Here is a 21,938-nt window from a genome sequence, read left to right on the forward strand (position 1 = left end):
AGAGAGAGAGTGGTAGAGGGAAATAATGGTATATAGAGAGAGTGCTAATTCAGCACACAGCTGCTTAGTGAACTCAGTGTGAGAGGTCTGTAATGGAATGCTCATACAGACGCCAGAGCCTCCTTTACAATATTAACAGAGCCCAATGTGCGTCATACAGCTCACAGCTGACCCAGGGGGGTGTGTGTGTGGCACTCTCTCTCTCAGAGTCCCTTTCTCTCTACCGCTCAGTCTCTCTTTCTCTCAAGTGTACTCTGACAGTTCAGTTCAAAGCTCAGTTCAAAGCCAAAGCTCTGGTTGGCATGACCATGGATACAGCACCATATCACCTCAGAGTATCAGTTCTACATATATAACGATGGATACGACAACGTGTCTGAAAGTGTAAAGAGTCGACTGGTTATTTTGGTGCAAATGTAACGTAGATAACTATGCAGCATGCACTTGTCCTACAGTAGGTGTGGCACGAGAATGTGTGAAAAAGGGTTGCGTAGTGAAGTTACTTATCTTTGTCACTCCCCCATGCTGAACAAAGAACACACCAAGGTGTTTTGTAAAAGTCTCCAAAACTGAACTCATAACTCTTGCGCCGAGTTTCAGTTTGCACATATTTGCATTGGTGAAGCTCTAGCATAATGCACACTTCTGGAGAATATAAAATGTTTCAATATCTCTGTCTTAGGCTTGGGGATGGTGTATTGTATTATGTTGTTGTGTTGTATTGTATTGTATTGCTGCATCGTATTGTGTGGTGTTTGTTCTATGTGTTTGTCACTTTGGTAGTTTGCAGTTTTGTGAATTGAACAGAATGTTCTTTCAGCCTTTTCCCTCCACTTAACCCAAAACGTCCACAAATCCTCTGGTATTCACACTACCCAAGCCAGATAATTTGATTCTGAGCAATGACGTAAATGTGCGTGTGAACTCATACACACTCAATCATTAAAGGCTGCTTATCTGACTGTGGGGTATGTGTAAACTATCCTTGTTGAACTCCCATTGTGTGTCCTGCGGCAAGCTCGGCACCAGGCTGAGGCTATGTACAGATATTGGACTGCATGCGGGCTCTTGTATCTTGTCTCTTGTTCTTGGTATGAATCATTAATGTATCTCTCTTTAGATTGTGTTTTGTAACATTTGAGTAATTTGACCAGAGAAGCGGCTAACCTCTTAATCTCCTCCTCCTCTGTCTTCACCTCCTCCCCTCGCTTCTGCTTTCACACAAGGAAACTGGAAAATAACATTCCTCTGTGTGCTTTCATGGTGATAACATAGTTACTTATTGAGGGTACTGTGAAACTTTTATGGCAGGTTGTGTCTGGAACCTCAAGAAATCTCACTTATTCTGTGTGTGTGTGTGTGTGTTGTGTGGTGTGTGTGTGTGTGTGTGTGTGTGTGGCAGCTGGTAAGGAGAGACAAGTCTGTCTAAGAGCTCTTTACACTTAAGAGTGTAGACCTGAGGTCCCAGATCCCAGAATGCTTTGCAAGGTTCATCTGAGTCCAAACTATCAGGCTGGGAATTTCCTCTGAGGCAACCACTGGGCCATTTCTCTTTCTTTCTGTCTCTCCATCCCGTAGCAGGTTATGTGAATTGGGTTAGGGTTAGAATAAGGGTTAGCTAAAATGCTACATTTGTCACAGACGTGACTCGAACACACAACCTTGGGATTGCAAAATGGTGGCGGTATACACCCATCTTCCTCAACCAACTTCCCTGCTTTTGTTTCTGTCTACTAGACCATTAGCACATACTGTACGTCTTAGAGGTGCTCCGAAATACATATACCGTAATTTCCGGACTATTAAGCGCACCTGAATATAAGCCGCACCCACTGAATTAAAAAAATATATATTATTTTGAACATAAATAAGCCGCACATGTCTATAAGCCGCAGGTGCCTACCGGTACATTGAAACAAATTAACTTTACACAGGCTTTAACAAAACACGGCTTGTAACAAAAATAAATAGGCTTTAACGAAACACGGCTTGTAACAAAAAATAAAAAATTAGCAGTAAGCTTTAGTTGTCTTTTTGCACTGAGTCAATTCCTCACGCTGCTGTTTCCAACGTCTTATCATCGACTCATTAAGACCAAGCTCCCGTGCAGCAGCTCTATTTCCTTTTCCAACAGCCAGATCAATCGCCTTTAACTTAAAAGCTGCATCATATGCATTTCTCCGTAACTTTGCCATGATGAGGGTGACAAAATGACTACCGTAATCAGAACGATGGGAAGTTTAAGAGCGCTCGATTTAATCTAAACAGTAAACAAAAAAGTTGTTTGACCTTAACCCGTTCGGCAATTTCATTGGTCTAATGAAAGCTTCATGCCGCCAAAAAACTGAGCACGTCACAGAATGTGTTTTTTTGGAGAAAAAAAAATTGAAAGCAGGAAAAATCCATATATTAGCCGCGTCATTGTTTAAGCCGCGAGGTTCAAAGCTGGGGAAAAAGTTGCGGCTTATAGTCCGGAATTTATGGCAGTATGTTTCGTATGGCTCTGAGGCAAGGCTGCTCAGACACACATATTCTCAGCCATCTCTTCCCAAAATATTGTTTTATCCTCTTTCTACTTGGGGGGGGGGGGGGGGGGGGGAATGAGGGAAATGGCAACTGGTACCCTGTCTATCTGCCTGTCAGTACTGTGTCCTGTGGTGCAGTGAGCACTAAAAACACGTACTGTGTACACACACACACACACACACACACACACACACACACACACACACACACACACACACACACACACACACACACACACACACATACATCATAAATCAGCCCATCAGTGTGCATTGTTGTGACACTGTGCAACTGCGAGCTCATTAGTCAGTACAAGGTCGTGTCCACAGCAGGCGGCTGGATGGTGATGGATGTGTTTGTAGGGTGGCCTGATCGCTATTAAACAGCATTACTATCACACACACCAGGACCAGACACACACACACACAGACACCCAGACACATTGGGAACATGCTAAATATGTCCCATTGGGTTGTAGGGGAGCTCAGTGAGGAACATAGCATTGATAGTTCTCCTCCCAACTCTCTAACCAGTGTGATTTGGGGGGATGCTTTCATCCTACACTGGCCTACCGCAGAATCTTCTGGTTGTCTGTCTGGGTTGCGTGACTAACCCAACAAGTTAGGTTGTTGGGATTACCCAAACATGGGTTAATTGGTTGGGTTGACCTTGCAGCTGGGTCTTTATGAATGTAATCCTTAGGTTATTTTCAGGAGGCTTGGCTTATTAGGAGCAAGGCTTTTAGCTAAATCTTATTGGCCACCTGTGAGAGTTAAGTTTACATATTTCAAATTAAAATGTTCCTTAATGATTTTTGCATTTGACACATTCTTCTATAATATTAAGTGTATTTATTACATGCTATATATAATAAGGTACACCAACTAATTGCATAATAAGGTATGCCACCTTAATGTGGGGTGGCAGGTAGCCTTGTGGTTAGAGCGTTGGACTAGTAACTGGAAGGTTACAAGATCAAACTCTCGAGCTGACAAGGTAAAAATCTGTCGTTCTGCCCCAGAACAAGGCAGTTAACCCACTGTTCCTAGGCCGTCATTGAAAATAAGAATTTGTTCTTAACTGATTTGCCTAGTTAAATAAATAAAAAAATGTATCCCAACAATGGAATTTACATAGGCTTAGGGAACTCATACAGTTCTATAAGCTTCATTGAAGCTAAACATTTTTAAAAGTTTGATCTAATAAGGTGGAATCATGGTTGGTTAGCCCACTGTCGTGTTGCCTCCATCCCTCCCACACATGGGTCCATGTCAGCCATCAGCCGTCTGTCACTGCCTGCTGCCTTATGAGTAATATGCCACGTTGAAAACAACCGGGAACTCTGAAAAATAAATGACGTCAGTGATCTTCAGGATGGAAAGTCGGAGCTCTAGAAAGAGGCCTGAGTTCCCAAGTTGGATGACCGTTCAAATCGATTTTTCCCAGTCATCGCGTCATCACAGCGAACTAGAGCATCATCAATGTGCATCAGCACCAGGGGGAAGAGTGATTCCTTGTCTGGCCTTCAAAATATGGCGTTAAAAACGTTGAAGTAGTTTTCAAGGGAATATTTTCAGCTTCAGCTTTCCATGTCATCCATTTTGATTTAACATCAGCTATAGTGGTTGTTAGTCAACCTACTTTTGATGAATACATATTAGCATGTATTATCATATGACTAAAGCCTTGTTTATACTCTGGGGCTAACATACATCCTTTGTCCTGATCTTATCCACATTCTGATTGTGCCCACATTGTAGCTGTTGCATCTACACATGGTAGTAAAATGTGTTTATTATCTGTCCACTTTCTCCGCATTGTGACCAGATGTCCTGGTCCCTTCCTGTATGCAAATTATTTGACAGATATTGTTTCCAAATAATAATAATAATTTATTTTAAGACATATATTGATGATATAAGTCAATGGCGAATTGGGTTAAGGTTATATATCACACGTCAATGGTTTTAGACGGCGGGATAATGATGATTTAAATGGTTTCACTGTGAAGAGTCCATCTAAGTGTCTGACTACCTCAGGAGGTGGTCAGGAAGATCTGATCACAATGCTTCTTTTCATCTTCTACACTGTCTAAAAATATGGGCATAATCAGATTGTTGGACAAGATTAGGGAAAAGCATGCATGCTAGAAACAGGTATAAACAGGGCTTAAGACATTTACACAGAATTACGACCAACAACTGGAGTTATATGTTTATTCATGTTTTATTCAAATAAATTAGCCACACAAATAAACAATCTTTATTTCATATAACATTCATACAAACACACACACACACACACACACACACAGTCAAGTAGAAAATCAGGAAAATCATAACACATATTTCTTCATATCCAACATTTTACCAAAAGGACATCTTACAGATCTGCGTCGAAAAGGCTATTTTGTTTTTCAATAGTTTGGTCAAACTAAGTTTATGAAGAGTTTTCTGAACCAACAGGAGAAACTAAACATATTTTGGAAATGAGATATATTCATTGTAAAGTGAAATGCTTATTTTTTTCTTCAATACAGCAAAAGTAGCAAATCTGATTGGACAAAAGAGGGTGTCTCTGATCATAGGGGGTTTGTTCTGAAGAAGGCACACTGTTGATGAGTGTAATCAATCAAAATATAACGTCATTTAGAAATATTAACACTGCTTATTTCAGAGAGAAATTGATCAAACAACTTTTAAGCTTCAGGCTTCCAACACTTTTCCTCTTCAACATGTTGTTCAAAAGAAGACCACTTCACAGATACGGTCAAACTAACCAAAATAACAAAGGTTCACCGCTGTCATGGTGTAAACAGCTGAAGTAAATGGTGTTGTTTCAAACACATTCTCTAAAAATAAATAGGCCTAACACATACACCCAAGTACGTTGTATTAACCTCTAGCTAGAGACCTCTACCACCTACGCCAATTCATTGAAAAACTCACATTGCAGCAAAAATTATTGTAGTGCTACAAGTTGTTTTCCATTTTATTTTCTTAGAAATTACAAAAACAAAGACAGCCATGGTCCTGGAACCCAACTGCTAGGAGAATTTTCAACACATTCGCATCTTGTGGCAGAAGCAGCTTGCTCATAGCAGGAGCCACACAGAGTACGCCATGAAAGCACTAGCTAGCTAGCATTTTGAGTTGCTGGAAAGTAAGCAGTGCTTCTTTCTCTTACTCTGCTCTCTCTTTGGCTCATCTCTAGTTCTGCCATTGTACAATGGCAGAGGCAACCGTGATGTCAAGAGGAAAAGCACTATGAAATGGTTTGGGTCCTTTCTTTTACATCTATTCATATCTATGTTCATGTTCAACAAAAACAGAAGCGTTCAGGTACCTGATCTACTCAGCTAGCGCCCTCCAAAGGTTTTAAAACCTCTTACAATCATACAAAAATGTGATAATAAAAACAAAGAAATCAAATAAATGCCAGCAGGCAGGTAATGTACGATCCTGTCAGCTCTTCATTTCTCATTTCCTCTGCATTTCAATGTGAAATATTGCATTATAGTCCCAAAGTCTTTGTTCTGGCTATGTGAAAGCAGTACAGCATTTAGCCTACACACAGCCTATACATCAAGTGAAAAGTAAAGTGGTTAAAGTCTTGTTTTCCTCTGATAGGGAATGACATCATGCTCATACTGTAGGTCTTCAGGATCTTAAGTTTAGACAATGTTTCCACATTTTTTGGGACTCGGTTACCTGAGAAGGTAGTGATAAAACAGCAGAATAGCATGATTGAGGATTCCTCACCAAAATGACATAACAACAGAGGGAATATGATTAGAAAGGAAACATATATAGGTATAAATTATGAATTGAAATCAACCTTTTTGTAAGGCAAACACACACACACACACACACACACACACACACACACACACACACACACACACACACACACACACACACACACACACACACACACACAGCTTGCTAATAGCAATACCTATTGTGTTTTAGACACTCAGCAAGTACATTTTTTATTCCGTTTTGGCTGATCAAGATATACCAGGTGTTTATCTTCTGAGGTAAAAGCAGCATTAGCTCAGCTAGAATCTTGCACAAACAAATCACAGTTTGTCAAATCACTATAACATTGTGTTCAAAGAAAGTTTGGAAGATTAAAATTGTTCTGATGCTGCATGCTTGTAGGATTGCCACAAAGTAATATATTCTCCAAAAGGCAAATAAAGTTTTAAAAAAATTAAGTAAAAAACAATGAAATGTAATAAAAGTCTCTATACAGTGAGCAAAACTGAAAAAGTAACAAAAAACAAAATCAGGAAGACTAGATCCTCCTGTTTCAAACAAACAAAAAAACGGAAGAAAATGTTTTTTGAAATAGGTCTTACATTACCTCGATGGTACATTGATACCACTCCTCATTGTCTTTTCAAGATTAGTCCTTCACACACCCCTCCAGAAAAGGAGATGAGTGTTGGGGTCCCTATTAGGGAGAAAGGACAGGTACAGGGGTTCCCTGTTGCGTTGAGGTCGTCCCAGACCTTTATTGCTTCTCTGGGGATCCGACAAGAACTCAGAGTCACCTCTCCAGAGTTTTGTTATTGCTTAATTGCCAGCTTATGTGATCACACACAGATACACACACACCTAGATGTGAGTGTTTGCATGTTGTTCAAGAGAATTTAGATTTGTCACTTGCATCATTTCTTTTTTATCTGTCCACTCTATGCTCAGTTTTTCATAGAGTTCTCCCCAATAGTTCTCTTTTCACACTTATGACAATTTTTTTTGTCGTCCTATCATCTTCTCATCATCTGATGATCTGTGAGCAACTCCATAGCTCAAAGTTCTGTTCCCACTGTCAAAAAGTGCTCACCCTTCCTGTCCATCAGTGATGACATCACCATGACATATTTTATTCTGGCTGCCATAAAGAACAAGTACTCTGGTCTAGTAGGAATTTGTTGTTTCCTGTTTCTCCTTTCTTTCTCTCCATTACTTCACCATCACACAGCTGCTCTGCTGCCCACCCAGGCTCAGCTCCTGCATCTCTGACTCTCTCCCGGAGGCTGAATCCAGAGTCCACATCCCCTGCCTGGCCATGAGGGGTAAGGGGCCCTGGGTGAAGGCCTGGCTCTGGGCCTGGGGTTGGTAGTGTAGGTTGGTCTGGGGATGGAGGCTGGGTTGCTGGCTGATGTGCAGGCGAGCCTCGAGGAGGTAAGCAGCGGAGGCCACAGGGGAGAGGAAGGTAGAGGAGGCGCAGTAGGAGGATGATGATGAGGAGCAGGAGGAAGAGGAGCCATAGGAGGAGGAAGATGACTCCAAAGGCTGCTGCCAGAAGGCGTGCTGGAGAGCCAGGAGACTCTGGTGTGGGGAAAGGGGGTGTTGATGTTCCCCCTGGGGGAGGGAGGAGGCAGAGGTGTCAAACAGGGTTGAGGTGGCGTGAACGGATGTGGGGGAGGGTGGCTGCTGCTGGGACAGGAAGAGCAGAGGGTTCTGGGTAGATGCTGACTGAGGGGCCTGGGGCTGGTGCTGGATCTGGAGCATTCTGTAAATAGAGAGAGAGGAGGGGTTAGAATTTCACTTACTGTGACTATGTGGATGTGATTATATTTATGTGCAGGTGTGTGTGTCTCTGTGTGTGTCTCCATCTTACCTTTGCTGTTGCAGAACTTCCTCCAGCATGCTGCGGTGCTCATTGATGGTGGAGCCTATTGACCCTCGGCTGCCACGGCTACTGTGGTCGGAGGTCAGAGGGCAGACCTGCCTCGCCAGACCATTGATCTTATTCAGACCCAGAAGACCCTTAGTGCGCGTGTTCTTCCTCAGCTGTTGGCGGAAGGCTTTCAGACCTGGGAAGGCGCACAGAGAGGGGATGGGTTAGATTCTGTTGGGCCTGATACATTTCCTTGTAGTGATGATGATGATGATGTGAATGATACATAGTGTATGTAATGGTTATAAACTAACATCACCCATACCTTGTGTTAGGGAGGTGTCAGAGGCTCTGCGGCCCTCCTGGAAGTTGGAAGCTTGGGCCTGGGGGAGGAGATGAGAGGAGAGGGCCAGCTGGGTACCGGCAGAGACCAGCGCCCTGGGGCCAGTCCCAGAGGCTGACATGGCTGACAGGCCCCCCACAGGAGGGCGCAGGGCAGGGTTGGGGGTGGACAAGGACTTCAGACAGCTGTCAGACGATGCACCATCGGAGAGGCTGACCACGATGCAGGGGGGGTTGCATTGGTAGAAGTGAGGGGAGACCTCGGCCAGGGTGTGTCGCCGGGAGGTGGTGGTGGGCAGGACGAGCGGTGAGCAGGTGTGTGTGACCTCCTCCAAGTCACGGGGCCACACCTCCTCACTGATGCTGGTCTCCAGCAGGCTGTTTGGGGAGATGGAGCGGTTACACAGCAGTCGGTTCAGACTGGCTTCCACCGGGAACGCCACACGCTGGAACAATGCACCGTGGTCATATTCCATCTCCGGTTGCATGGGGGGGGTGGTCTTGCACTGAATGGGGTAGGCTGAAGTTCTGAAGCTGTCCTCCATGATGACCTCTGGGGTACCGGAGTCGGAGGTGTTCCTGGGTTTCTGGGTCCAGGGTCCACACTGGCGACTGGGCTGCAAGGCCCGGTGCTCTCTGTCCCTCTCCAACAACAGGTAGTAGATGGCTGAGAAGTGGTTGTAGCTGCTGCTCAGCAGAGACTGGGGAGAAAGACAAAAGCTGTGTTTGAAGACCCATACTAACATACTGTATACTACATACTTAATGAGTATATACTACATACTATTAGTTCACTTTAGTATACTGTAAACTAACGGTATTCTTTCAGTTGAGCTTACTAGCGCTTTGCGTGTCTATCGGAAGTTGATGCTGTTGCTATGCAACCTCTTGCTAGCTTGTGAGCATAACAAATTACTAGCTAGACACTTTACGACTTCGGGTGTGTTATTAAATTCAATTTGGAGTACCAGAGTGCGCTCAGAGCGTTGTCTGATTGTTCATTTGTAAATGCCAGGCAGTGTCACTGGACGCTCTGGCTGAGGAGTAGGGTTGATCCTTACTTGCTAGCTACTTCCAGACACATAATGAGAGAACACCTCACTCTGACCATTTTCTCACCCTAGTAGAGCTGGTTAGGTTGTTTCTATGTTATCCAGAGCATTGGTGACTGTAACTGTGCTGCTGGCAATAATTTAATTACGCTTATTTGACGATGTTTACTGACACCATATATTCAACAGGTGTTGAGCGTTCGTAAATTCATCAGTTATTCTGCACTCTGGCACAGGTACACTCAGAGGAGCCTTCCCTGTGGCTCAGTTGGTAGAGCATGGTGTTTGCAATGCCAGGGTTATGGGTTCGATTCCCACGGGGGGCCAGTACATAAAAAATGCATGAAATGAAATGTATGCATTCACTACTGTAAGTCGCTCTGGATAAGAGCGTCTGCTAAATGACTAGAATGTAAAAATGTAAGAGAGTGCTCTGAAATCGGAGTAGATAGCCAGAGTGAATTTACGAATGTACCTGAATGTCCATTAAGAACGCTTAACGACTATACCACTTAGCTAAACTATAAGAATAACGGGAATAATTAAGTTAATAAACGTTGGGTAGTTAGTTAAATAGCATATTGTCACGTTCTGAATCTTCAAATTCCCTGTCATAAAGGAGCCAAGGTGCAGCGTGCCGGTAATTCCACATCTTTATTGACGGAAACCCAAAACAAAACACAGGTATGCAGCAATAAACGTAATGCGCTGTGCCGAACACACACAGAAAATACAATAACCCACAAACACATGTGGGGAATAGGCTGCCTAAGTATGATTCCTAATCAGAGACAACGATAGACAGCTGCCTCTGATTAGGAACCATACTCGGCCCAACAAAGAAATACAAAAACAACATAGACATACAACACATAGAATGCCCACCCCATGTCACACCCTGACCTAACCAAACAGAGAAAAACGACTCTCTCAGGTCAGGGCGTGACACATATAGTTAATATACTGGCAAGTTGGATGTATTAGTAGCCAAAAAACGTTAGCTAGCTAGCTAACATACCGGTCAATACTGCTGTAATGATATGCTATGCAGTTAATAAAGATATCGTAGCTAAGAGATAGTCAGCCAACGTAACATGTAAGGTATCTTAACATCTTAACTCTCGTTGGTCTTCGGCTGCATATTTTCCGCCATTTTCTTCAAATCTGAAAACCAATTTCTAAAGAATTGCATTATGGGCCCTAAAAGCACGGAAATAGTGTCCACTGCTTGTATACTTCATATTTTGGCGAATGTAGTACGACATCCGGGAACTTTTGGAATACTAACTATTTCCAAACTATGACCAATAAGCATACTATATACTTGATTTACGTCACAAATACTATGGTTAGTGCGGCTAGTATGAGTATTCGAACACAGCTAAGGACATGTTAGTCAGCCATTTAGGACTGTTTCTCTCTCAGACAGGAAACACACACATGGACACACACGCTCTGCGCCCATCACTCTGCACTCACTCAGTCTGATCTACTGAGAGACTACTGTTGGAGCTCGTCTCCTCAGCTCAGTGTCAGCCTCTAAAAGCAGATGCCAGTTATCCCCCTAATTCTCTCTACAAAATGAGTAGTAAGCCCACCAGGCATACAGGGATCCAGGGTGGGTTTGACTGTGGCCCCTGCCTGGGAGGCAGCATAACATACCACCTACTCTACTGCCAGACATGACTAACTGTCTCAAAGCCCCACCACTTTCAACCCAGTACCCAACCCCATTAGCTGTCTCTACAGTGTACTTCAAATACTGTATTTCTAGGACACTAGTGATACTCTGTATAAACGACTATATAACCTATAACCTGTATAACAACACAGCTCCACTCACTCCTTACCCTCCTCTAATCCTCCTTCCATGACGATAACACCAATCAACCAATCAGCCAATTAACACATCGACCAATTTGCCACTCACCTCGATGGTCTTCTGGCGGTCAATGCCCAGGGTTTGCATGATGCCCAGGACGGGCTCGCTGTAGTCCCCCAGGTTGGAGTTGTAGTCTGTGAGGGGCAGTGCCATACTGAGGGTCTGGTTAGGAGCTGTGGGGTCAGCCAGCATCCAGCGGTGCTGCTTGATCTGGGCCACGCTGATCCTCTTGGTTGGGTCCACCACCAGCATCCTACGGATCAGGTTCTCACAGTCTGGGGGGAAAAGAGTGGGAAGGCGAGAGAGGGAGGATGGAAGGAGGGAGGTAGAAGGGAAAGCAAGGTCATTCTGCGATGCTAGAGCATGTGCTTTTATTTAATATAAACCATCCATTTCACCAGTCAATTTATCAATCCCAATTACACTAGGAAATGTGTCACTGTGTTGTTGCCATGGTGATGGGTACCTTGAGACATGAAGAAGGGGATTCTGAAGCGCCCCTCTGTGACTCTCTGTCTGAGGGCGGGGAGGCTGGGCCCGTCGAACGGAAGGGATCCGCACACGAGAACGTACAGAACCACACCCAAACTCTGTAGAGAGATAGACCAGGAGAACGTCAACAAATGGTTTCTCCCATTACTTCTGTATTCATTCATTTTACATGAAAATAGTAGAACTTGATTTCAAAATGCTACGTTTATTGTCATGAATCTTGCCCTGGTGGCAGAACTGAGTGATTTCTGCTAGATAGGCCAGCTGCAAAGTCAAAATTGGCTATACATGTATGAAAACTAAAAAGAGCTTTTGGTCTTTATTTATGATTAGGGTTAGCAGTGTGGTTATGGTTAAGGTTAGGGTTACATGCTGACTAGACCGGGCACGCGGGTGAGTCCGCCATCATACACGTGTTGATTTTGTCCATCCATACCAGATGCAATCAGGACACCCAGGTTGAAATAGCAAAACATACTCTGAAGCAGGTCGAAACACATGAAACATTCATGGACATTTAGCTAGCTAGCTGCTGTAGCTAATCTGCCCTGGGATATAAACATTAGGTTGTTATTGTACCTGAAATACACAAGGTCCTTTTTTTTGATCTTTGTAGAATTCTGACCCATTTTGAGTCACACAAAATCATGAGATCTCCACTCTGACAATTCATCCACAGATAAAAGGGGAAACCTAGTTACTGTCTAGTAAACTCTCCTCCTTCAGGCTTCTTCTCCTGTGGACTTTATATGGCGGTTAGCAAACAACTTTAAGGTGCATTACCACCAACAACGGGACTGGAGTATGGACCCTAGTTCATCTTTCAATCACCCACGTGCGTATATGCTCCTAAAAACCAATGAGGAGATGGGAGAGGCGGGACTTGCAACGCGACAAAAACAGAACCAAGTTATATTTTAGCGCCTGGCTACGCAGAACCTCGTTGATGGGCGCGAGCAGTTGAAATTACTGAATAACATGTATGTCTACATTTATTTTGCAAAGCTCGCACACGCAACGCGTCGGTGTGGTCAACATGTTAGGTTTAAAATCAGATCTTATGACTCTGTGGCTGTGCCAGCTAGTGACCACTCTGCAGAGCTGCCTTCAAGGCAAGATTCATGACAATAAATGCCAACCTGCATTCAAAACATGGGTAGCCATGTTGTGTGCGGTTTCCCTGTGAGCCCTTACCCAGATATCCAACTGTGGCCCTTCGTACTCCTTCCCCTCAAACACCTCGGGTGCTGCATAGGGGGGGCTACCGCACCACGTAGACAGGGGCTCGCCTGAGTTGTAGAAGTTTCCAAATCCAAAGTCTGAATGGGAAGGAGAGAGAGATCGACTAATGATTATTTGTGTTGCTGCGTGCGTGTGTTAGTTTTCTGTGTTTATTGACTACAGACTGTCACACTGGGTCTTTGTGGCATCAGATCAGCCCTGCTCTTATTCAACTATTTTACCATGAAGAACCCTCTAATTCTTGGCAGTTGACACTTCATTAGCACAGACCCAGTGACGCATGGCTTCTCATTAGTAGAGACATTTAGCAGTCTGAATATCAGTAGGGAGCATCAAGGACAGAGGGTAGTCTGCTATCTGTTATCTCTCACACAGACTCACCGGCCAGTTTGATGTTCATATTGGTGTCCAGCAGCAGGTTCTCAGTCTTGAGGTCACGGTGAACGATGTGGTGCCTGTGGCAGTAGTCCACCGCCATCAGGATCTGCCAGAACTTCTTCCGTGCCTCATCCTCGCTCATGCGCCCGTTTGAGGTCAAGTAGTCTAGAGGAAAAGAGGGAGAGAAGAAGAGAGGGGGACAGTTTAGATTCAGAGAACTAAATAAGGACTGTACATACTGGGTAAGAGAGGACCTTGATATCTATTTGACCCCTTTATTATGTAAAATGAAACAGCCCAACACAGTTTACAACAAAGGGGATATTGAATTTAATCCTTACCGAACATCTCTCCATTTTTGGCGTATTCTGTCACAATATACAGCATATCTTTAGTCTCCATAACCTAAGAGGAATACAAAGAGAGACAATGGAAAGAGGTTAGCAAGAAGTAGGCTACACACAATTGCAGTGATAAGACATACAGTGATAACGTGAGGAAAGATGTCTTTCCATTGTAAAGGCTGCTGTAAGTGTTTTACCAGAGCCAGGACTGGGCACTGGGGATGTTTTCTGGACACCTTCATTTCCCCTGACCACACTTCCTCTCATTCACACACACACACACACACGCACGCACGCACGCACGCACACACACACACACACACACACACACACACACACACACACGACACGACACGACGACTTTCCATGATATGCACTGTTGCATAACAGAGCTGACAGGCACTTCCTGCATGCTCTTTGTTTATAGGATATGAACACAGAAATAGTTCAAACCAGCATTCAAATCAAATCAAACTTTATTTGCCACATTCGTCGAATACAATAAGTGTAGACTTTACAGTGAAATGCTTACTTACAAACCCTTAACCAACAGTGCAGTTCAAGAAGAAGAAAATATTTACCAAGTAGACTAAAATAGAAAGTAACACAATAAGAATAACAATAACGAGGCTGTATACAGGGGCCACCGGTACCGAGGTCAGTACGCGGGGGTACAGGCTAGTTGAGGTAATCTGTACATGTAGGTGGGGGCGAAGTGACTATGCATAGGTAACAAACAAACAGCGAGTAGCAGCAGTGTACAAGAGGGGGGGTGTTAATGTAAATGGCTTGGTGGTAGAAGCTGTTGAGGAGCCTTTTGGTCCTAGACTTCGCGCTCTGGCACCACTTGCCGTAAGGTAGCAGAGAAAACAGTCTAAAACTTGGGTGACTGGAGTCTCTGACAATTTTATGGGCTTTCCTCTGACACTGCCTATTATATAGGTCCTGGATGGCAGGAAGCTTGGCCCCAGTGATGTAATGGGCCGTTCGTACTACCCTCTGTAGCGCCTTACGGTCAGATGCCGAGCAGTTGCCATACCAGGCGGTGATGCAACCGGTCAGGATGCTCTCGATGGTGGAGCTGTAAAACCTTTTGAGGATTTACATCTGCGCCATCGAGAGCATCCTGACCGTTATTCCCACTAATACTGTGTTGTCTGTCATCAGTTTTCAACAGAAAGCAAATCTCTTTCCTTCTGGGAAAGGAAGAGAAAAGTTCAGACACAAAGGACGAGTTTGTATATCGAGAACCCATCACCACCGCAAAGACAAAAAGAAGGAAAGACGCAATGTCCCATCCCCTTCCTGGAATTCCCGGGAAAATTCCCAGGGCCAGGAGAGCCCTCGGGGACCAAACATTGTGGGAGTGTTGAATATTCATCACTGCCAGGACTCAATAAACCAACACCTAAAGCTATGTCACACATTTTATAGCCTCATTTCATTTCCAACCCAGTTTCTCTTTAAGTTTTCTAACTCTGTGAGAGACAGTGAGGTGTTGGGGAGCAGTCATTTTTAGGGCGGCACAGAGGTTCCCATACAGGGAGTAATTTATAGTCTTTATCTGAGAGAGATGAGAACCACTCTGTGTCCCTCTCACCTAGAGGTGCTGCTGATGTCATACAGGCTTCCAGAGAAGAAGTCTAGCACATTAAGGGCCCTCATATTGGCCCCTGAAGAGTGGTGTGTGGGGGAGTGTGTGAACGAGAGAGAGAGACAGACAGACAGAAATCGAGAGAGAGAGAGAGAGAGAGAGAGAGAGAGAGGCTGTGATGATCTCCAGAAATGCAGAAAAAAGGGACATTTTGTTCACATAAGATGGAAACTGCAGCTAAAGGTCAAGGATCAACGCTTTGGTGTTATTGTTGAGGCTTTCCCCCTCTTCTCTTCTAGCTACTTTCTCTCCTCGACTAGTCATACGGTACAGACTGCTCGTAATTCACTGTTCTGTTTTTGGTTATTGGAAGAGGATGATGATAAGGAGAGGATGTGACCTCTGGATCACACGATCACCTTCACTGTACTACACCTCCCCCTCAGTGGGCAGATGATGGGGTGTGAAAGAGAAAAGGGTTTCCCTCAGGTCATAGAAACCTGCTCTAACCTTCATCAAACAGCTAGCACCTGACAAGCTCAACCCTCACTGTTTCCCAGAGAGAGAGGGAGCAACAGAGAGAGGGAGAGAGTGAGAGTGAGAGAGAGACTTTTGTTAATTATCTATTTCACTTGCTTTGGTAATGTAAACATGTTTCCCATGCCAATAAAGCCCCTTAAATTGAAATTAGAGAGAGAGAGAGAATCTATTGAGACAGGGAGATATATATATATATAGAGAGAGATATATATATATAGAGAGAGAGATATACACACATATATATATAAATATATATATATAGAGAGAGAGAGATATACACCCATATATATATACACTGCTCAAAAAAATAAAGGGAACACTTAAACAACACATCCTAGATCTGAATGAAAGAAATAATCTTATTAAATACTTTTTTCTTTACATAGTTGAATGTGCTGACAACAAAATCACACAAAAATAATCAATGGAAATCCAATTTATCAACCCATGGAGGTCTGGATTTGGAGTCACACTCAAAATTAAAGTGGAAAACCACACTACAGGCTGATCCAACTTTGATGTAATGTCCTTAAAACAAGTCAAAATGAGGCTCAGTAGTGTGTGTGGCCTCCACGTGCCTGTATGACCTCCCTACAATGCCTGGGCATGCTCCTGATGAGGTGGTGGATGGTCTCCTGAGGGATCTCCTCCCAGACCTGGACTAAAGCATCCGCCAACTCCTGGACAGTCTGTGGTGCAACGTGGCATTGGTGGATGGAGCGAGACATGATGTCCCAGATGTGCTCAATTGGATTCAGGTCTGGGGAACGGGCGGGCCAGTCCATAGCATCAATGCCTTCCTCTCGCAGGAACTGCTGACACACTCCAGCCACATGAGGTCTAGCATTGTCTTGCATTAGGAGGAACCCAGGACCAACCGCACCAGCATATGGTCTCACAAGGGGTCTGAGGATCTCATCTCGGTACCTAATGGCAGTCAGGCTACCTCTGGCGAGCACATGGAGGGCTGTGCGGCCCCCCAAAGAAATGCCACCCCACACCATGACTGACCCACCGCCAAACCGGTCATGCTGGAGGATGTTGCAGGCAGCAGAACGTTCTCCACGGCATCTCCAGACTCTGTCACATCTGTCACGTGCTCAGTGTGAACCTGCTTTCATCTGTGAAGAGCACAGGGCTCCAGTGGCGAATTTGCCAATTTTGGTGTTCTCTGGCAAATGCCAAACGTCCTGCACGGTGTTATGCTGTAATCCCCACCTGTGGACGTCGGGCCCTCATACCAGCCTCATGGAGTCTGTTTCTGGACGTTTGAGCATACACATGCACATTTGTGGCCTGCTGGAGGTCATTTTGCAGGGCTCTGGCAGTGCTCCTCCTTGCACAAAGGCGGAGGTAGCGGTCCTGCTGCTGGGTTGTTGCCCTCCTATGGCTTCCTCCACGTCTCCTGATGTACTGGCCTGTCCCCTGGTAGCGCCTCCATGCTCTGGACACTACGCTGACAGACACAGCAAACCTTCTTGCCACAGCTCGCATTGATGTGCCATCCTGGATGAGCTGCACTACCTGAGCCACTTGTGTGGGTTTTAGACTCCGTCTCATGCTACCACTAGAGTGAAAGCACTGCCAGCATTCAAAAGTGACCAAAACATCAGCCAGGAAGCATAGGAACTGAGAAGTGGTCTATGGTCACCACCTGCAGAACCACTCCTTTATTGGGGGTGTCTTGCTTATTGCCTATAATTTCCACCTGTTGTCTATTCCATTTGCACAACAGCATGTGAAATTTATTGTCAATCAGTGTTGCTTCCTAAGTGGACAGTTTGATTTCACAGAAGTGTGATTGACTTGGAGTTACATTGTGCTGTTTAAGTGTTCCCTTTATTTTTTTGAGCAGTATATATATATATATATATATATATATATATATAGAGATATATATAGAGAGAGAGAGAGAGAGAGAGAGAAATATATATAGAGAGATAAATATAATATAAATATATATAGAGATATATAGAGAGAAATATAATATAAATATATATAGAGATATATATATATAGAGATATATATATATATATACAGAGATAGATATATAGAGATATATATATATATAGAGAGAGAGAGATATAGATATATATAGAGAGATATATATATAGAGTGAGATATATATATAGAGAGAGAGATAGAGGGGGGGCAGAGAGAGAGAGAGAGAGAGAGAGAGAGAGATAGAGCCCTGTGTCTCTTTAGGGGGACTATCCCTCCGTATGAATCTGCTCACAGTGGCTCATCTGACATAGAGAGTAACTGAGAAATCGTCCTCTGGAGAACATATGACTTGCCTGACTCAGGCTTTCCTGTCTCACTCAAGGCGTGCGAGTGGGGTCGCATTGGGCGCTGTGTGTGTACTTTGTGTGTGTGTACTTTGTGTACTTTGTGTGTGTGTGTGTAAGGGCATCTGCATCAGTGTCAGGCCTGCTGAGGGAAAAAGTGGATTTGTGGTTGTGTCATTAGGGGCCGAGCAGCTGTAGTGCTTGGCGGGGCCACATTTACGTGAGGAACAGAAACATTGCACTAGACTACCATAGACGCTAATTGAGCTTGACACTCAGACCTATAGAGACTGACTCATCCAAGCAATTCTCTTTCCTTCCCTCTGTCTACTTCTCTGCTCCTCTGTCATCATCTCACCAAAGACAAAGAGAGGTCAAAAAGGACTGAATTAATATGTGTGTTTCACAGCAACGTGTCCTAGGAGTCAGCAGCTAGCTTTAAGATGAAGCCATACACACGTGCACACACACTCCATGACCATAGTACAGCTGCAGCGCTGTGATATTCAAGACGATATACCACAAACCCTGATGTATCATAACACACACTGACTCCTTACGTTCTCTCCATCTAATCCCACAATTTCATCCCTCTCTTCCTTGCCACCACACCTCCATCCCTACTCCCTCTCTCTCCACCTCTCCTACTTATTCTGCCTGTGTTGTTTGTCCTCAGCACGCGCTCAGCCTGTGTCTCTCTCTGTGGACACGTAGCCAAACACATGGACCAGTCACTCAGCTGTATCCATGCAGGATACGGTGTCAGTCGACACACCCAAAAGAACACACACACACACACGCACAGACACACACAGACAGACACAGACACACACACAGACACACACACACACACACACACACACACACACACACACACACACATCCAATAGCAATGTAACCGTATTATAATAGACAGCACACACACCTGGTAGAGTTTGATGATATGGGGGTGGTTCAGCAGCTTCATGATCTGGACCTCTCTGTAGATCTTCTCTAGGTTGGATGGGTTCAGTCTGGTCTTGTCAATGATCTTTATGGCCACCTGGCAGTGGACAACCAACCAACAAAGCAAACAGTAAACACACGGGTATGTAGGTCTACTATATCTAGGACAAATGCAATATGAGAGGCTGATATGATTCTATCAATTAAAGAAAGAATAATAATTAGTTCTGTCTGTGTGATTTTGAAATTAATAAAATATGACATGAAAGCATTGTTAATGAAAGAGCAGGGATGCTAACCTGTGTTTTGGTGACTTTGTGCCTTGCCAGTTTTACCACCGCGAAGTTTCCTTTCCCCAGCGTTCGGATGATCTCGTAGAAGCCGACCTGTAGAGGCCTTCCATGAGAATGGTTGGGCTGGGACCCCGGGCTTCTCTCCGTTACGATCACCATGATGCCACACTGATCAATGTATTCCAAAGGATAGGATTCAAATTGTGTGTAGTTGGCTATCTGCGATGCAAAATACAAAATTGTAAATATCAAATGCACATAATCCTATGCGTAATGACGTTATTTTTGTTTTTATTATTGTAGGCCTATTATTAGTGTGTTATCAAATGCATTATATTATCAATGTATTATTATAACGAATAATAATAAGGTTATAATTATAGTCCTAATCATCAGGCTACACATTTAGCTAGGCGTAGCCTATTCGTGCTCATCAACAATTAAGATTCTGAATTAACATTTGCGTTGCACCATGATGACGCTGAAAAGTAGTAAATCTAGACCATATCCCTTCACATCTGTACAATATTGCACTAAATGTAATTATCCTACTGAACTAAACATATAGCCTATTCATTATATTTGATAAGCGCCGGATTCAAGCTATAAACATGCCCAAATGTGAGAAGTCAATGGTTAATAGACATGTAGGCCTTTATAACACAACACACAATACACAATTGTTGTGTTAAATTAAAAGTTCAATGGCAGCTCCGCGCACATAGGCTGCCAAAATCCGAGACAAATAAAAAAAACGATGAAAAAAAAAATATTATACATGCCCATTATAGAACCACACTGAACTGTAAGCCAGTTTTTTCCAAACAATCATAAGAGCATTGCAGTGTCTTACCGTTTTTTATGTCCGTACACCTCTCTCATTTCAATCGGTTTTCATAGGCAGGTCGCTACAAGTCATTCTATAAGGATATTACGAGAAGAAAATACGAGAAAAGTATAATAAAACAGCATATAACTTTTTAATTGTCTTTATTTTAACGAAATATGTACAGAAATGTACAGCACAGTGTCCCAGTCGTACCAGTAAGAACTATTTACAGGGTGACTTGGCCGGTCATATAATCGGCTCCTGCACTGCCCTGCTCTGTCTGCATGTGCGCTCCTATGGAATGCGGACATCCACAGTGTTCATGGGGAAACTCCTCCTCTCCTCCCATAACAAATTGATAACATTTCAATAACGTCACATTCGCGTCAGAGCTTCGAGTGGGGCTCAAGGCCGGGCGCGAGCGCAAAGCCGAAGTTGCTGGGCAACCGTGCGGCTTGGCGCGCGGTGACGCGGGTGCGGATGGAGAGGTTGCTTGGAGACGAGGACGGTGACGTCAGTCCCGGAGATGTGTCACCACGTGATGTTTCCTCCCAAGCTGCTGATTTATAGCAGAGCTTGAGTTGCCACTCACTCATCACGGCGTTTATGTTCGCTCCCTCGACTTTCAAGTTCCTCTCCTTACTTCCGCGGAAAAAGTGAAACCAAAAATGGTTATAATCCTTATGAACCTTTTTTTTTGTTGCACACATTCTATACACTATTCTATATTATAATTATATTACTAAACTGAACAAAAAGTAGAAGGAACTGTATTACGGAACTAAGAGAAACGATATAAAGTATGATGGAGTACTTTAAATGAAATTGTGGGCAGAAAGACTAATTAAACTCTTTCATAGAATCAGAAGGCTCATTCAGCACAAAACCTTTTGATACTGGCAATTATTTAAATGGCTATTTCATTGGCAAAGTGGGCAAACTCAGACATGAAATGCCAACTGTGAGCCACCAATCTGTGAGCCACCATATTCATGCATAAAATTGATAATAATGAAAGAAAAACATTGTAATTTTGAAATATGTAAAGTTAGTACAGGAGAGGTGGAAAAATGATTGTTGTTCATCAATTTTCATTTTTGTATTTATTTCACCTTTATTTAACCAGGTAGGCCAGATGAGAACAAGTTCTCATTTACAACTGCGACCTGGCCAAGATAAAGAAAAGCAGTGCGACAAAAACAACAACACAGAGTTACACCCTAACAAACAATAATGAGAAACCACCTGGTATTGACAACTTAGATGGGAAGCTACTGAGAATGGTAGTGGACAATATTGCCTGTCTTGTTTGTCATATCTTTAATCTGAGCCTGGAGAAAAGTGTTTGTCCTCAGACCAGGAAGGAAGCTAAAGTCATTCCGCAACCCAAGCATCCTTTAATGGTTCTAACAGCAGATCAATCAGCTTGCTGCCAGCTCTTAGCAAACTTTGGGGAAATCCACTTGTCCTTCAGACGAGGTCTGAACATTCTGTTGTGTTGTTTGATGCAAGAAACAACTTTACAAAATAAAATGCAAAATTATTCCCATACCATTATTA

General features: G+C 43.6%; 1 protein-coding gene across 1 annotated transcript; it reads right to left on the reverse strand.

Annotated features, from left to right (window-relative positions):
• Nucleotides 1–4,728: 4,728 nt before the first annotated feature.
• LOC115156306 (serine/threonine-protein kinase SIK2) lies at nucleotides 4,729–20,832 on the reverse strand. The gene is made up of 12 exons (XM_029703760.1): nucleotides 20,592–20,832; nucleotides 20,403–20,469; nucleotides 19,556–19,768; nucleotides 19,237–19,353; nucleotides 13,887–13,950; nucleotides 13,549–13,710; nucleotides 13,120–13,244; nucleotides 11,900–12,023; nucleotides 11,482–11,708; nucleotides 8,483–9,200; nucleotides 8,158–8,353; nucleotides 4,729–8,049 (listed from the first exon to the last, which is right to left on the reverse strand). Exons 3-12 carry the CDS (start codon nucleotides 19,706–19,708, stop codon nucleotides 7,497–7,499), a joined length of 2,439 nt encoding a protein of 812 aa, XP_029559620.1. The 5' UTR covers nucleotides 19,709–19,768; nucleotides 20,403–20,469; nucleotides 20,592–20,832; the 3' UTR covers nucleotides 4,729–7,496.
• Nucleotides 20,833–21,938: the final 1,106 nt, after the last annotated feature.

Source organism: Salmo trutta, chromosome 20 (genome assembly GCF_901001165.1).
Source record: "Salmo trutta chromosome 20, fSalTru1.1, whole genome shotgun sequence".
Lineage (NCBI taxonomy): Eukaryota > Metazoa > Chordata > Actinopteri > Salmoniformes > Salmonidae > Salmo > Salmo trutta.

What these genes read in the sequence shown, in the direction of transcription:
- LOC115156306 (XM_029703760.1), bottom strand. Translation starts at nt 19,708, where the DNA reads ATGGTGATCGTAACGGAGAGAAGCCCGGGGTCCCAGCCCAACCATTCT. An exon ending in TATGAACATCAAACTGGCCG is followed by an intron (nt 13,245 to 13,548) that starts GTGAGTCTGTGT and finishes CTTCCCATTCAG; the next exon opens with ACTTTGGATTTGGAAACTTC. An exon ending in CCCCTTCTTCATGTCTCAAG is followed by an intron (nt 11,709 to 11,899) that starts GTACCCATCACC and finishes TTTTCCCCCCAG; the next exon opens with ACTGTGAGAACCTGATCCGT.